Raw genomic sequence first — 16476 nt, 5'->3', positions numbered from 1 at the left:
CAGCCTGTGATCTATTTCTATTAGAGCAGAGTAGTTTTATACTTTCAGGTTGTGATTCTGGTTAAGATTTCATTTCCTAGATGGGCAGCGGTAACACCCACCTTTATTCCCAGCACTGGAGGCAAAGGCAGTCCGATCTCTGTGAGTTCAGACCAGCCTGATCGACATAGTGAGTTCTAAGATGGCCAAAACTACATAGTGAACAACAACAACAAAATTTCATTTTCTGAAAAGAATAACCAGTGGAATATGACCTCCTCCCACCCCTAGGGGCTATGTGTAAGCCTGCTGAGCCTGAGGTGAGGTCTCCAACAATCAGTTGCCTCCGATTCAAGTATGTACAGCTCTGACAATGTTAGCATCAATAGATAAGGGCAAATAGGGAAAACCTACCCGAGGTTACTCCACACTCCATCAGCTAAGACTTGGCATCCCTGAACTTTTGCCTCCTGGATTCCTCTTTAATGCTCTGCATCTCACTGCTCACAAACTCTGAATAGCCAAAAATAAACAATGGAGTAGTGGGCAGGACAGAGCAGGCTGAACCAGCAACACAAATGAATGTACTTCCTTTATCGAGGGGTGACAAACAAAAACAAAAAGACCAAACACATAAAAACCCAGGGTGCTAGATATACAAACTCAATTCGGATTCAAGCTCATCTAGACCCTGGTCATAATCCCTAGTGAAGTGCCCATGAGCACCAAGTCAGGGAATGGGACAGGAGTGAATTGGAGGCCAAGAGAAAGGGTGGAAAGGGGATTCCCCTAGGTCTCCCGCTGTTCACCCTTACAGTGGTATCTCCATCTTCCCAATGACCGTGAAGATCTGCCAGGCCCTGTCCTCTTGGCCCTAACCTCACCCCAGCCAGGACTTGAAGGCCAGTGGCCACCAGTTCTCCCTCCCTTGCTCAGTCCTCACTTGCTCAGGCTTCTAGCCTTATTCTCTTCCTCCACATTCTTCTCTGTGATTAGTAGCAGGTTAAGTACTGTAGAATGCCACAGTGAGGCTGGGGCCAGAAGAGGTGGGGTGGAGACGGGATGAAGAGGAGGAAAGAGCTGTCCCAGGGCCCCTTTCTTCATGGGATCCCAAACTGTACAACCAGCTCTTCTTTCGCGTCCACACGGATCTGAGAAAGTGCACTGTAGGCATAAGCAGCTATCCTGGAGACCTGAGGCAGAGGAGCCAGGGAGGAAAAGAACAGACATGAGAGGGAGAACTGGGAAAGTGGAAGATGAAATAGCAATAAAAGGATTGATGAAGGACTGAAAGCCAGAAAGAGCTGGGTGTGAGGGTGCTTGCCTGTAATCCCATAACTCAGGAGGGTCACAAGTTCAGGGCCAGCCTAAGCTGTAACAGTGAGTCCTCCTCTCAAAAAACAAACAAACAAACAAACAAAAAAACGCAAGGGTTAGGGCTGGAGAGATGGCTCAGAGGTTAAGAGCATTGCCTGCTCTTCCAAAGGTCCTGAGTTCAATTCCCAGCACCCACACGGTGGCTCACAACCATCTGTAATAGGGTCTGGTGCCCTCTTCTGGCATGCAGGCTTACACACAGACAGAATATTGTATACATAATAAATAAATATTTAAAAAAAAAACAAGGGTTAGGTTGGTAGTTTACTGGTAGAACACTTGCCTAGCATGCACAAAGTCCTGGGTTTTATCTTTGGTAGGAAGTAAGAGAGAGGAGGGAGGGCGGGAGGGAGAGAGGAAGCAGATCCTGGAAGACTAAAGGGTGTGGGGAAGAACTAAGAAGGCTATAACAACTAAGAGAACAAGGTGGGAATAAGCTGGGCTCACCATAGGCCAGGCTCCCTCCTTCTGTGAAGCAGTGTGGGAAGGGGGTAGGGGACAGGCCAGGAGTGCTCACCTGCTGCAAGTCAGAGAAGGGGATGGGCTCGCTGGCCAGCACTTGGTGAGGCTGGCTGGTGAGAGACGGCAGCGGTGGCAGCTTCTTCCAATGGGTCAGACTGCTGCTAAGCACAGCCAAGCGGGTACTGGCCAAGAGGGGAGGGGTCATGGAAGGATAATTAGGCCAAAGCTTACCCTGCCCCACCCTGCCCAGCAAGCCTCACTCACCATGGCCAGGGGACCATGGTGACAGGGTACAGCTCATCACAAATTCACTTGGCTGTACTCCTTTGGCCTGATCACCCTTGATCAAATATATTGGGCAAACAGGGCTGACTTGAACGCCTGAGGCGTCTAAGTGATCTGTAGTCAGTCTTCTGGGCTGCACCCAAATGAAGAGCCTGGACAGGGACCAGACTCCAAAGCTAGAAAGGAATGACTAGGAAGCTGGCCCTGTGCTCACCTGTATTGCCTTGCCCGGTCCATGTATTCATGCTGCTCCATGCCCTGGGAGTCTGCAGCAGACACATCAATGATGTTGCTTTGAAGAGAAGAGACAGAAAAGACATGACAGCTGCTTCAGAGAGGCACAGACAAGTATCAGTGCTAGTTCAAGTCCAATGATATCTGACACTAATACTCCCAGCTGCCCACTGTATCAGGGCAGAACCCAGAGGCATTTCTCCCTAGTGACCTTGTCCTATCCCCCTGCCCCAGCCTGGTCCTGTGACACTCACCTGGCTGTCTTGGCAAGAATAGAAGAAAGCAGGGCCTGTTCATCTGTGCGAGCTGAAGGTAGGCTGTTGTAGTTGGGCTCAGCTCCATTGAGGGCTTTGGTGGGGGTGCTACTGGGGTCCAGCAACAGCTTCCGCTCCTCCCGATCCTAGAAGAGGCCAGTAGAAAAAAGTCAACCCCAGGACCTTAAGTCTAACCTTCATTTCTTCTCACAGGTCCTCTCCTCAAACCAGCTCTGACCTTTAAATACTATTTTTATAAAGGTAACTCAAAGTGTCCAGATGGATCCAAAGTCAGAAAACATTCAGTCTCTGACTGGCCCAAAGCTGGCAGCGGTCTAGGATGAACCTAGAGAACCTCAAACATTCAGGAAGAAACAAAGCAGGCATTTGCCAGCAGTCCTGCAGCCTGAGTGTGAACTGCTCAACACCTGCTGGAGGCTACTGGAAACTAGAAGCCTGAGCAAGTGGGAAAGCACCAAAATAAGGGTGTAAAGGAGAAATGGATACAAGTCAGAACCCAAGAACAGTCTTCCTGGTTCACTGGAAAAAGTACTTCCCAGGAAGAATGTTGTCCCCCAACACAGTGAGGCCCTGTTGAGGCCAGATAAGGCCCTGGACCCCAAGACAAAGCAGGCCCACTGTAACTTGCCTTACATTACCTTAAGGCAGAAACTCCTAGCCCACAGCTGAGACACAACCATTATCCTCTCTTCGTTCTCTCTAGGATCTTTGTAAGGCCACCACAAGAAACAACACACACATGCACACAACATAGTCTTTCCATGTTCCCTAGGCTGCCCTGGTACTATATAACCAAGTTGGCCTGGAACTTGCCAGTGTCCAGATTCTACCTTCCCCAGTGCTGAGATTACAGGTATGTTCTGGGCGTTCACCCTCCTGTAGCCTGGTACCTGGCATGTGCTGACCTCAGAGGAACAGTGGATCTGCTCCTCCCTGCCAAACCACTCTTTCCCCAACATCCTCCTCAGTCTTTCGCAGCCCTGCTACTATTAGCCTATATAGACAACCATAACCACCAGAATGGATCTAGAATTAAATCAGGTCTATCTTCTACAACTACTTCCTTGTCCTGGTTCAGATCCTTGTTCTAATCTACTGCTTTCTAGGCTCAACACTGCCTTGAGTCCATCAGCCCCAGATCCCGCTGGTGTTGTCAGGTGCAGTCTGGATAAGCAGACCTGCTGATGCCTCTGTAGGCCACTTCTGGAGAAATAGCGTGCGAAGGAGGGAATGCCAGCCAATGCTGACCCATCATTTTTGTGGCCAACTGCCAGTCTCGGCACTCTCCTCCCAGCCTGTCTCAGTTCTGCCCAGCTTCCCTGCTGCAGGAGCTGATCCCTTGCCCACAACTCACCCTACAGAGAGCTACTTCCTCCTGTCTTGCCTGCCCCACCCCACACAGGCTCAGCCTTTCCACCTTGCTCTCCCTCCTCAGGTCATCTGACCCAGTTCACCCTGGCAAAAGGAAGCATCTATGGCCTTCTGCCCCATTTACCTCTAGGTTCCCAGACAACCTTTCTCCCTCTTCAGTATTAACAGGCTAGAAAGACAAAATGCCAGAGATGAAAGGATCTCTAAGGAAAGCTAGTTGCTAGCTCCTAATGAGACCCACAATGCTTTCTGTGTCTGTTTATCCATCCCGAGTCCTGACAGATCTTCCTGCAGGACCACAGTGTCATCACTCCCATTCCCCCATGAGGGGTTCAAGAACAAGGTTATCTTTCTAACTTCCTGAAGAGGAACCCCAAAGAGCAGACAAACTGGACCAAGAGTAGTGGTGGACACCTTTAATCCCAGCACTCACAGAAGGCAAAAAGATCTGTGAGTTAAAACCAAACTGGTCTATATAGCAAGTTCCAAGCCAGTTAAGGCTACATAGAATCCCCCCCAAAAAAAGTTGACATCACCTGACACCCAAAGAATGAGTGGTACATGGAGTAAGTTTGCCTCCCAAGCCAGTACAGTCTGAGTTAAGATTTCACCATCTACTTTAGCCCACAGCGTCTGCCCACAACTGACTGCCCTGGAGCTTCTTCAGTGCAGAGAGCCCATGTCTTGTGCCTGAACACACCTTGACTAGATTACTTCATTTTTCTTTCTTTCTTTCTTTCTTTCTTTATTTATTTATTTATATTTTTGAGGCACGGTTTCTCTGTAGCTTTGGTGTCTGTCCTGGAACTAGCTCTTGTAGACTAGGCTGGCCTCGAACTCACTGAGATCCGCCTACCTCTGCCTCCTGAGTGCTGGGATTAAAGGTGTGTGCCACCACCGCCCGGTTTTGGCTAGAGTACTTCTAATGTTAACTAAATCTTAGACCCTCTGAGCTTTTTCCTCAGCTTTAAACAGTATTAACTCATATGACAGGTAATGTAAAAAGCCCTCTGAAGACCTTAATATTTGTACATTTCTCTTTTTCTTTGAGACAGACTCGCTATGTACCTCAAAACTGGCCCCAAACTATGTAGCCAGACAGGCCCCAAACTTGAAGCAGTTCTCCATTTCAGTCACCAAAGTGTTGGATTTTAAGCGTAACTCAAGAGGGATGGCTTTCTTATAATAAAGGGGAAGGCAGTGGGGACGACAGGAGGGCTGGGGAAATGACCCTATTGGTACATGTCTAGGAAGCATAAAGCACTGGGTTTAATCTCCACTACTGAATAAACTGGACATCCATGGCACATGCCTATGATCCCAGCACTCAGGCAGAAGAGGGAGAATCACAAGTTCAAGGCCACCCTCAACTACACAGCAGGTTTACCATCAGCCAGAAATGAGACTCAATCTGGGAAGGTGGAATTTTAGGAAGTTGGTATTCTTTTCCCACCAGGCCACAGCTCTGTCATCAGGAATACTGCCTTCGCCTTTTTGGATGTTTTGTGATGGGTTTCTGTTCCTGCTGTTCTCTCCTTTAGTAGGCCTGGATGAAGTGAAAGATTCTTGCTACATGGCTTGTCAAATTCAGGTCAAATAACATGTTCGAGGATCCGGAACCAATCACCCTGCCATACAAATCACATTTTCTTGAACTGCAGTTTCAAGAACTACAGTTCGCTGGTGAAAAAACAAGCTCTCAAGTACAGTGATGTCACTTCTTCTGACTGTACCCTCCACTAGCCTGGGGAAACTGTTCTCTGTGGCTCGGTGCCTACTCTGTGTAGGAAGCAGAACCCAGGCTTTAGGCAACTCTAAAAGGTGTGGCCAGTGGCCTGACCCGGCGGGACAGGGATTGGGGTGTGCAGAGGAATGAGGTGGACCAAGGGGGAGATGGAAAATTTAAAATACAAAGTCCTGTAAGTCTCTCCAAGCTAATGTTTTCTCGAAGGGAATAACTCTACAGTCACATTTTTCTGAGTGGCAGTCTCTAGCTAGAGGAACCTTCAGGCATAGACTGGGAACAGGAAGCCAAACACATAAACGAAATCAACTCCCTATCCCCTCTTTCCTCCATATCGGTCAAAGCTAAACTCTACTGCTTCCCTGACATCCCGATGTCTCCACTCTACTAAATTCTTCACTGGCCAACTCAAATGCCACCAACTTCCAGAGGCCTTCCGACACCAGGCCAGCGATGACATTACATCTCTAACACCAGTTACAGAACATACACCAATTTCTTATTTATCTCGGGAGACTAAATGCCTCAAATTACCTATCTCTAGAATGGGTTCGTAAAATCCACTTATACAAGCAGCAGTGAAGGCACAGGAATCTGGGAAAGCGAATGCGTTGCAGGCACCCAGGCCGAGGATTCAAGCTGTAAAGTTCGAGGGATCGGAAAGTGGAAGGGGAGGGGCCGAGTCAGGCGGCGGCCAGTGCCACCCTAGGCTGGAGTAAGACCAGGATCCCTAAGACGGTAGGAGCCCTGCTCGGCGTCCTCTCTGTAATCTGTCCCCTCCAGGCCTCCGTACTCAGTGAGCCTGCCGCTGCGGGCTTCTTTCTGGGCCCCAAATCCCGCGGTCGTAGCCCACAGTCCCAAACCCGCCAGCCACGCCGCACCTGGTCCGAGTCCTCGTTTTCGCTGCTATAGCAGCACCCCATGGCGGGGTCGGGCCGGGCGCTCAGGCGGCGCCGAGGAGGGACGGCGTCCGTCAGGAGCCTTTCCGGTCACATGACCCGCAGCTGCCGCCCGCTCCCCTCCCCCGCCCAGCCTGTCCCAAAACCTCTAGGACACCACAGCCAAATCGCGACTTCCGGTCCCGCCCCTCCGCGTGGCCATAGCCGACCAATGGAAAAGCGCGTTCTACGTGCAGGACGCGTGGCACGTGACCCGAGGGGCGGGTCACATGATTTTGTTTTCCCAGTCTGTAGCTCTGAATCCTTCGGTCTCTTGGCCGGAGTGCGAGTTGAGTGGTAAGATCACGTGGTGTCAAGGCCACCTTTGTGGGTGCAAACTCTATTAGATAAACTGTTCAGCGCCACGAGAGGGACGCGCTTCCCTCGGGAGAAATTTGCCAGTTTCTTTGTATCTGTGTGACCAAGGTTTCTCCATGTAACCTGGCTAGCCTGAAACTCGCTGTGTAGACTAGACTGGTCTCGAATTTAGACAACCACTTGCTTTAGGATTACATGTATGTCTGTATGGCCGGCAAAACTGAGTACGTATATGAGTGTGAACACGTGTCATGCTGCGTGTGGAGGTCACGGAATGACTTGTGGAAGCGAGTTGTATCTTTCCACCATGTGTTTTCTAGGGATTGAAGTCAGGTGGTCAGGCTTTCTGGCAGGCGGCTTCTAGCCACTGAGCCATCTCTAGTCCCTTGTTTGGCAGTTTCTTGATTAAGGTGAATTATGCCTGCACAGGCAGATGGCAGACAGTCCTCCCTCCACGTTAGGGATTACAGCCCAAATTCAAACCTTTTCTGATCCTATTCTGAGCACTTTTCCTCCCTTTACTTAACCCAGTGGTGTTTACTTATTAAATTAGCAAATGCTGGTGCTAGAAACGATTCAGTGATGAGAAGCACTGACTGCACCTCCAGAGGACCGAGTTCAATTTCCCAAAACCCACATGGTGGCTCACAATCATCAATAACTCCAGTCCCAGGTAAACGGTACCCTCTTCTGGCCTCATTACAACATGTACACCGTATATAGATACACATGCAGATCAGCCATGAATACACATATTTTTTTTCTTTTTGTTTTTGTGTTTCGAGACGGTTTCCCTGTGTAGCTTCTGGAGCCTATCCTGGAATTTGCTCTATAAACCAGGCTGGCCTCAAACTCACAGAGATTCTCCTGCCCCTGCCTCCCCAGTGCTAGGATTAAAGGTGTGCGCCACCACCACCCGGCTGAATACACAAAAATTAAAAACAGACGCTGCCCCCCCCCCCCCCAGGGCTGGAGAGATGGGCTCAAAGGTTAACAGCAGTGGCTGCTCTAGGTCCTGAGTTCAATTCTCATCAACCACAAGGTGGCTCACAACCTCTTCTGGCATGCTGGTAGAACAGTATACATAATAAATAAATCTTTAAAACAAAACCACAAATATTTACTAGCTGTAGTGTGCCACTCCCTCACAATTGTGGAATTCCCTAGTCTGGTGATCACATTGTATTTTATTGAGTTTCTGACTTCGTCACTTCTACCAAATGTGAGCCACTGAAAGACAGCCTTAAACTTGGATTTTGAACTGAGTAAATAAGTCTGAATTATTTTGGCTTGTATCATGCCCCATGTCCTGATCCCAAGGGCTTGGAGATGTCACCAGGCCTATCAGTATTTATTAATTCTTCAAGACCCTAGAGTTCTGCTAAGTTTCTCTAGGGTACCTGAAAAAAGGAGGCAGCTGAAGTTTGTCACTGGGCCTGGTAACCTGAGCTACAAGTCTCAGGTAACAACAGCCTCAGCATCAATAATTGAAATCAGGTCCAGTCTCTTTCTTCAGGGTTATTCCTCTCAAGGACTTCCCATTCCGGTACTCTGGTCTTTTCTAGGAGCCTTCAGCCCAGGTAAGCAGGGCCTTGTGGGTTCCCAAGCACACCAATTCCTGCCCATATCACAAACCTTTTTACATTCATTCATATACTCTAAATTTTAGCATACACTCCCCTTCCAACTAAACTAAACGTCTTGTAAAAACAGTCTGCCAAGGTCAGATCTGGGTAGGGAGGCAGTGGGAGGAAAAAGGACAGCTATCCCTAAAAGGTCCTGGAGAGGAAATCTGGATAGTGGGGTGTGTGTGTGCATGTTTCACTTACGAGGTGAATTCTTAGTGGGGGGAATAGAAAAGTTGAGACAAGACTGGAGAAAATACATAGAACCAAGGAGGACAGAGAAGAGCAGACAGAAAGAGTCCTTGGATAGAATTAACTTGGTATAGAGGTTGAATTTATTGAGACAGGGTCTCAAATGTAGCTCACATTGGCTTTAAACTTGAGATCCTTCTACCTTGGCCTTCCTCATGATGTGCGCACCAAAATACCATGGATAGTACTTCCTTTGTACTTTTAAAAGATTTTATTTCTATTTCATATATATGGATGACTTCTGAATGACTTCTGGGCACCATGTGCATGCAGTGTCTGTGGAGACCAGAAGAGGGCATCAGATCCCCTGGAACTGGAGTTACCGACAGTTGTGATTGACCAGATGTTGGTGTTGAGAATCAAACCCAGGGCCTTTGAAGAGCAGTCAGTGCTCTTTACCATGGAGCCAACTCTCCAATGTTTGGGATTTTTGTTGTTGTTGTTCTTTTTTGTGTTTTTTTTTTTTTTGTTTTGGCTTTTGCTAAGGTTTTTTTTTGTTGTTGTTTTTTGTTTTTGTTTTTTGCTTATACTCATGTTCACCACTGGGTGAGCCCTTGAGGGGGTTGGATCTCCTGGAACTGAGGTTATAGATGTTTTTGAACCACCATGTGAGTTCTGGGCCTTAACTGAGATCCTCTTCAAGAGCAGCAAGTGCTTTTAACCACTGAGCCATCTCTCCAGACCCAGGCATAGTGCTTGATCCTTTTAATAAAGTAAAGCATGGTGAAAGCATGACGGGATTTGAAGACAAAGCTTTTATCTTTTGTTCTTTTCGTTTATTTTGTTTTTCTTTTTTGAGACAGGGTTTCTCTATGTAGCCCTGGCTGCTCTGGAACTCACTCTGTAGACCAGGCTGGCCTTGAACTCAGAGATCCTCCTGCCTCTGCCTCCTGAGTGCTGGAATTAGAGGCATGTGCCAACAATGCCTGGCAAGCTTTTTTCTTTGGCTACACTATAATGTATCAGAGATTATGGGAGGAAGATACGCCAAGAAACTGATGAAAAAGGTCCTGAAGAGGAATGATGTTAGGGAGGTGTAGGAACAGTACAGAAATGGATCCTATCAGGACTAGAAAGGGAGACAGCTGTGGCTGAGTACTAAACACAGGCAGCATGGCATGAAGAGTGCAGAGTACGTAGGCTGGATTCAAATCAGTCTCTCAGCCGGGTGGCAGCGGCGCACACCTTTAATCCCAACACTCAGGCCCCAAAGCTACAGAGAAATCCTGTCTCGATAAACCAAAACAAAAGTCAGTCTCTGTCAGCCATGGTTTGGACAAGCGTGGTAACTGAAACTGATAAAGGCTGCACCAATGACAGGCAAATAGTACACATAGGTTTCCCTCCCAGCCTCCCTCTATCCTAGGACTCAGGTAGGAACAATGTCCCCTGCCATTGCACTGGCATTCCTGCCACTCGTGGTGACACTGCTGGTGAGATACCGACACCATTTCCGACTGCTGGTGCGTACAGTCCTGCTAAGAAGCTTCAGGGACTGCCTGTCAGGACTTCGAACTGAGGAGCGGGCCTTCAGCTACGTGCTCACCCATGCTCTGCCTGGAGACCCTGGTCACATCCTCACCACTCTAGACCACTGGAGCAGCTGCTGCGAGTACCTGAGTCACATGGGCCCTGTGAAAGGTCAGCGTTCCCTTCTCCAGCCTTCTGTTTCAGAAATAATCTCAGGATAGTGATCCCAGCACTCAGGAGGCAAGAGCAGGCGGATCCCTGTGAGTTCAAGTCCAGCCTGGTCTACAAGAGCTAGTTCCAGGACAGGTTTGATAGCTACAGTGAAACCTTGTCTTGAAAAACCAAAAAAGAAAAAAAGGAAAAGGAAAAGATAGTGAGGAAAGATCTGGTATTCACTGCTTTGCTGGGTACGTAGGAAGCTTCACGGCTGTGTTTATGACTTTTGTTTTTTCATTTGGAAATGAGGAGCCTGGACCAAGTTATTCAATTATCCAGCAGACATTTATTGCCACTCTTTTGAACCAGGTGCTGAGGGAGGAGGTAGAGGTCACAGAAGGTGAACCAGTCACAAATGCTGGCCCCATAGAGCATAACACAGGGGGAAATCATAACTCAGAACTTTGTAGTTATCTGTACTAGATTTTCTTTCCTACCAGAGGCTTCCACATCCAACTGAGGATAGCTGTCTACTAGACAGCACAGTACTTCTATTATGAGACACAGCCAATTCCAAAGTCAAAACCACAATGAGCAATAAGGGAGTGCAGGGGTTTGAGGATGAAACTGAAAGTGTCCCAGGAGCCTTGAAGATAGGGAGGTTGTTTTGCCTGAACCCCCCTGGAGGAAGGAACATTTAAACTGAGTCTAGAATGCTTGGATGGAGGTAGGAGTGGGCAAGGGCAGTCAGCCTGTCAGCCTCATGTATAAATACAGCATGAACAAGCACAGCGGCATGTTTGGTACCAGGCACACCTGGTTTAGAGCTCTTCTACAACAGCCATCTTACCCCATAGGTCAGATTCTGATGCGGCTGGTGGAAGAGAAGGCCCCTGCTTGTGTGCTGGAGCTGGGCACCTACTGCGGATACTCTACACTGTTTATTGCGCGGGCTTTGCCCCCTGGGAGTCGCCTTCTCACTGTGGAGCGGGACCCTCGTACAGCAGCAGTGGCTGAAAAGCTCATCCGGCTGGCTGGCTTCGATGAGCAAATGGTCAGCTTCCATCTCCCCAGCTCGGGCCAGGTTTCTTTTGGGAAAGTCTCCCATTCAAGGAAGCAGCTCCACTCAGGCAGCTGGCATCCTGGAGGGCATGTAACTCCTACTCCCTCAATCCCGAGTCATTTGCTCTTATTTTCTACGGACTATAAAGGCAGCAGCTAAGAGGAAGCTCTCCACAGACAAGCAAATCTCAGTCCAAATCTTATTGTTCAGTTAGCTGTGTGACCTCAGGTACAGCACATATCCTGTGATTCCCAGCTTCTTCACGGCACATAATAGGAATTACAATACTGATGCTGACTACTCAATTTCTGAGGCCAGAGGAAATGGGAGACACTTGTGCAGGCCTAGACCAGTGCTGGCATGAAATCAGTCTGATCATGGGGGTCAGGAGAGGGGAAGCAGTCCTTCCTATTCTCACCTTCACTATGGCTTTCCCCACAGGTGGAGCTCATTGCGGGCAGCTCAGAGGAAGTGATCCCACGCCTGAGAGCTCAGTACCAGCTCAGTCAGGCAGATCTGGTGTTACTGGCACATCGACCTCGATATTATCTACGGGATCTGCAACTACTGGAAGCCCATGCTCTACTCCCAAGTGGTGCCACTGTATTGGCTGACCATGTGCTTTTTCCTGGTGCACCCCGCTTCCTACAATACACAAAGAGCTGTGGCCGCTATCGCTGTCGCCTCCACCACACCAGCCTCCCAGACTTCCCTGCCATCAAGGATGGCATAGCCCAGCTCACCTATGCTGGACCTGGCTGAGATCCAGGACCTGGGATATTTACTGATACAACCCCAACCCCACTCAAGCAAGGACCTCAGAATTTCCCCTTTCCCTTTCTGTTTAGTGTCCAACATATGCTAGGTTCAGGCTGGGGAAGCTTTCTTCTCAACTCTGCCTGCCCGCAACCTCCATATCAATCCAAAGTGTCAAATTCTATCAGTCTTCTTGGTCCCACAAGATCCTCTCCTAGAAAACTGGAGAATGGAAGCAGGAGTCCTGAGCCCTTGTTCTGTTATCGATTGCTCCCCCCAGGTGAGTCCTTCCTTCTTGAGATTGCTTATTCTCTTAATACTAAGGGCTGGAAAGATGGCTCAGCAGTTAAGAGCATGGCTGCTGCTCCTTATCTAGAGGACTCAGGTTCAATTTCCAGCACTCACATGGCACAGGCACACATGTGATATACATACACACATACATACAAAAAATCTCTAAGCATAAATAAATTACAACAAAAAGACAGCTGGTTGGCAGAGGCCCCAGAGCCTCCCAGCTGTGGGACTCAGACAGCTTCTGGATGGAATCAGAGGCAGCTGCAGACAATGAGGCCCTGTAGAGTATCCAGGTGCAAGCTAGGCCACAAGAATTATCAATCACAGAAGCCTGGCCTCTGATCCTGGCCCACTTAGTCCATTAGGTTTGCCTGAGATCCCTTAAATGACCCCTTCCCACTGTCCAAGAAAAGATAACTGGACTCCTCTGGGTCCCACCAACAAACAGGGAATAGACATTGGGGAAAAGAATCAGTCCTGTGTCTTTATTAAAGAGGGTTAGAAAGAGACCACACCTGGCAACCAAGGAATGAGGTACCAGCCAGGAAGGTGGGATGGGCTCAGGCTCTCGGGATTCAAGGGAAGACTGGGAGGGCCCAAGGAGACCTTGCCCTGGAAGCAGCAGAGACAGTGCCTAAGGGTAAGCTTTAGACACTACAATCACAGCTGGTTCTGCAGGCTGAGGGGCTGAGGCTGTGGATGTAATATAGGTTGGGGTGGCCTGGAATCACCCTGAGGCCACCTTGGCTTGTCTACCTAGATCATCCACTGGTCCTGATCCTGTTCGTTGCCTTCCATGTCCACCTGAAGAGGAGGCTGGGTGTGGGTGGGGAGGGGCCTCAGCCAGCCTCAGCCCAGATCCTGCCCCTGGGTAGAGCCAGGGTTTCTGCATCCCTCGGCCATCAGTTAGATCAGGGGCAGGAGCCTAGGAACAAAGGCACTCCCTACACCCCGCCTACCTCGTTGACCTCTCCATCATCAGGGGACTCATTATAGTCATTCATCTCATCCATGTCCTGCATGTCCTCATCATCTTCTGAATCCTCCTCGCTGTCCTCGTCATCTTCATCGTCCTCTTCCTCTTCATCATCGTAGTGCTGGTGGGGCCAGAGAGAGTCTGGAGGTCTCAGGGCTACCTGGGCCAGGTCAAGAGCTGGCCTACTTTCCAACCCTGCCCACCTTGAGTATGGGAGGGGCTGCATGACATGAAGGACCTAATGCTAGGCCTAATGCCTACCCCCTCAAATTCCCACTTTTGCTGTCTACCCTTATTAAGAACAAGTGTTCTAAGTCAGAAGCAAGGCCATTAAATCAAAATGAAGCCCTGGTCTACTGGGCTCCACATCGTCCCTGTCCGCTGGGGCCACTCACCTCTGAGGCTGGCTTGCCAATAGGTACCAGGTTGTTGTCTTTCTCTGCAATGCTTTGGAGCTGTGGGCAAAGGAGTTTGGGGAAAAGTAGGGCCAAGGCCCAAGCAGAGCAGGTCAAGGGCATGGGACTGGCTTACTCTATCCCTTCCAAGATCCCCAAATGTTGAAACAAAGCTTCTTCCCCCCCAGTTCTCAGGAAGATTCGACCCCCTTTCTCCTGTCATCTGCTCTTTATAAAATTGTATGTGAAGTCTTTTGGCCTCGGGTTTCTCATATAATTCTGGAGAGAGTGAAGTGAGACACTCAGCCTGGAATATGGCATCTTGTAAGTAATTAAGTTAAAATCATTAAGCCCTGTGATATATAGATAGAATTTAGGCTGTCTGGAGCTTGACAACTAATCTAGCCCTGAAGTCCTATGTTCCCTCAAGCAGTTAGGGTTCCACAAAATGAGAATTTCAGCCTCCAAATACCCAGCGTGACTGATCCCAACTCAGAGAGAAATGCTTTTTCTAAGCAGGTCTCCAAGATAAGGCAAGGTCATCTCCATGGTGAGCTAGGTCCTCACTCACCCAGGCCTGATGCTGCTGCTCCTGCTGCTGCAGCTCTGTCTCCTCCACACAGGGTCGATCCAGATTAAACCACAGTGTCTCAGTCACACGAGGGAACAGTGACGGGAACAGGGTGGACATGGCCCCTAAGCTGAGGGAGAGGGTCATGTGAGTATGTTTTGTTTTGTTCTGATGCAGTTGTAATTTGATTTAGGGGTGGGGTGGAGTGGAAGGCAGCAGAGAAGCTTCCCTTCCCTCTCGAAATCAGACAGACCTGAGTTTGAGTCCTGGCTCCATCACTTACTAGATGTTTGACTTTGGCCAATACACTTAACCTCTCTGGGCCTCAGTTTCCTCATCTGTAAAAATGGGGATAATAACAATTATATCATCCTTAAAGTTATTCTGACAACAAAACAAAATAATGGATAATGTTGTTTGCCGCTTAAGGAGAGAAGAGACTGGGAGCCAGAGATGGAATGTGGCATTGTGATTATATACAAAATTAGAACTAGCAAGAATCCAGTAAAAGTCTCCTTGAACACACACACAAACGCAAAGACATCATAAAACTCATTCTTTGCTCTTTTGATTCATATCACATCCAACCAGTGCAAAATGTTTTGGACATGAATCACCTCTCACCGACCAGTCAAACTGCACTACACACAACTAGGAAGCATGGACAAATAGACAGACAATAAGCAGAAGAATGAATGATGAACTGACATGTAAGAGAACAAAATCAGTTTTGTGGATTAAAGCTGAAGCCCAGGAAGGTCATCAAGAAGCTGATTTAAATCTATCAGCTCATAAGACCCAGTGACAGGTAGGCTTGACTTTATGTCGCACGCTGGGTGGGGTTTATTTAGAACATACACAAGGAAGGGATCCTAGTCCAGCAATGTAACAAGAGCACAGGAAAACCAGAATTGGTATCTCCCCTCCACCCGCCCTTTTTTTTTTCCCAGTGAGATAGGGTCTCATTAAGAAGCCCTGGCTGGTATAAACTCACTATAAAGACCAGGCTAGTCCCAAACTCACAGAGATCCGCATGCCTCAGCCCCCAAATGCTGGGATTAAAGATGTACACCAGCCATCACACTCGGCTCTACTCTATCTTTTGTTCTACTCTGATCCACGCAGATCTAGCCGCTGCCATTCCCTAGACCAAAGCTTCCCAGGCCCGTGTGACAAGAAAACAACACCAGCCCTCATCCCAAAAGTACTGACAGAATCTGTATCCTAAAACCCTACCCACCACCGCCCATTCTTTGCTCATTAAAATAATGTGAGCTTGACCAACAGGAAGGAGGCAAGGGCGGGTCTCTGACAGGATTTTGCCCTAATAGGGATGCTAGTCGCAAAAAAATGCGCGCGGCCAGGATGAAGCCAATTAACTGAAAGAAATGCTGGGTGACAGGAAGTGAAACCAATGAATGACGGAACTTGTGTGATGGGTGGGGCTTAGATTTAAGGAAGCGGCCAATGAGCAGGATATCGTTAAGCATTAAGGAGCGAAATATATGAGTTGCTGTAGAGGCGAGTCAAAGGAACGGGGTTTCTCTGGAAGCAGGAAGAAAGAACTAGCAAGGAGACGGCAACAGCTTCGTTCCCGCACTTACCGCGCCAAGAGCCGGCAGCCGGCAGCGACCCGGAAGCGCTTCGCCAGGCCTGAACGGAAGAATTCACCAGATTCCGGGACCCACTCAACGCATGCGTCCTCCGTTTCCTTTTGTTTCCCGCTCTAACCTACCAGACCGGAAGTGATGTGACGTAACAGCACGCTCTAGTTGGGGGAGGACACTTACGTGCCAGGCCTACCTGTTGGCCCCGCTCCGGCCTGGCGTTAGGCCGCGCGTGCGTGCGTGCGTGCGTGCTAGTTTCTTGGGAATAATGGCTCCCAGAGACGTGCGCATGTCTGAACGTGATTGTGTGTCGCTGCGTTTCAGG

General features: G+C 48.8%; 3 protein-coding genes across 14 annotated transcripts; 1 reads left to right on the top strand and 2 right to left on the bottom strand.

Moving 5' to 3' along the window:
* Positions 1–553: 553 nt before the first annotated feature.
* On the bottom strand, positions 554–6765 carry Lamtor1 (late endosomal/lysosomal adaptor, MAPK and MTOR activator 1). The gene is made up of 5 exons (XM_038320574.1): positions 6609–6765; positions 2592–2737; positions 2318–2395; positions 1874–2000; positions 554–1172 (listed from the first exon to the last, which is right to left on the bottom strand). The coding sequence occupies exons 1-5, from the start codon at positions 6648–6650 to the stop codon at positions 1080–1082; spliced, it is 486 nt and encodes a 161-aa protein (XP_038176502.1). The 5' UTR covers positions 6651–6765; the 3' UTR covers positions 554–1079.
* Positions 6766–6925: 160 nt separating this feature from the next.
* Tomt (transmembrane O-methyltransferase) lies at positions 6926–14273 on the top strand. Of its 7 annotated transcripts, XM_038320498.1 has the most exons (6): positions 6931–6962; positions 7537–7656; positions 8500–8563; positions 10227–10501; positions 11344–11540; positions 11991–14273. In XM_038320498.1, exons 2-6 carry the CDS (start codon positions 7566–7568, stop codon positions 12309–12311), a joined length of 948 nt encoding a protein of 315 aa, XP_038176426.1. In that variant the 5' UTR covers positions 6931–6962; positions 7537–7565; the 3' UTR covers positions 12312–14273. The 7 variants fall into 7 exon arrangements, with proteins under 7 accessions (XP_038176444.1, XP_038176426.1, XP_038176461.1 ...); XM_038320516.1 differs by lacking the exon at positions 7537–7656 and having other exon boundaries at positions 6926–6962; positions 10211–10501; XM_038320533.1 differs by lacking the exon at positions 8500–8563 and having other exon boundaries at positions 6950–6962.
* Anapc15 (anaphase promoting complex subunit 15) lies at positions 13061–16269 on the bottom strand. Of its 6 annotated transcripts, none has more exons than XM_038320586.1 (6): positions 16149–16269; positions 14798–14882; positions 14545–14674; positions 13974–14033; positions 13562–13699; positions 13061–13406 (listed from the first exon to the last, which is right to left on the bottom strand). In XM_038320586.1, exons 2-6 carry the CDS (start codon positions 14818–14820, stop codon positions 13359–13361), a joined length of 399 nt encoding a protein of 132 aa, XP_038176514.1. In that variant the 5' UTR covers positions 14821–14882; positions 16149–16269; the 3' UTR covers positions 13061–13358. The 6 variants fall into 6 exon arrangements, with proteins under 6 accessions (XP_038176514.1, XP_038176545.1, XP_038176528.1 ...); XM_038320617.1 differs by having other exon boundaries at positions 14545–14669; XM_038320600.1 differs by having other exon boundaries at positions 14828–14882.
* Positions 16270–16476: the final 207 nt, after the last annotated feature.

Source organism: Arvicola amphibius, chromosome 1 (genome assembly GCF_903992535.2).
Source record: "Arvicola amphibius chromosome 1, mArvAmp1.2, whole genome shotgun sequence".
In the NCBI taxonomy this organism is placed as follows: domain Eukaryota; kingdom Metazoa; phylum Chordata; class Mammalia; order Rodentia; family Cricetidae; genus Arvicola; species Arvicola amphibius.
Note: the sequence above shows the minus strand (reverse complement) of the source record. Positions and strands in the feature narration are given on the sequence as shown.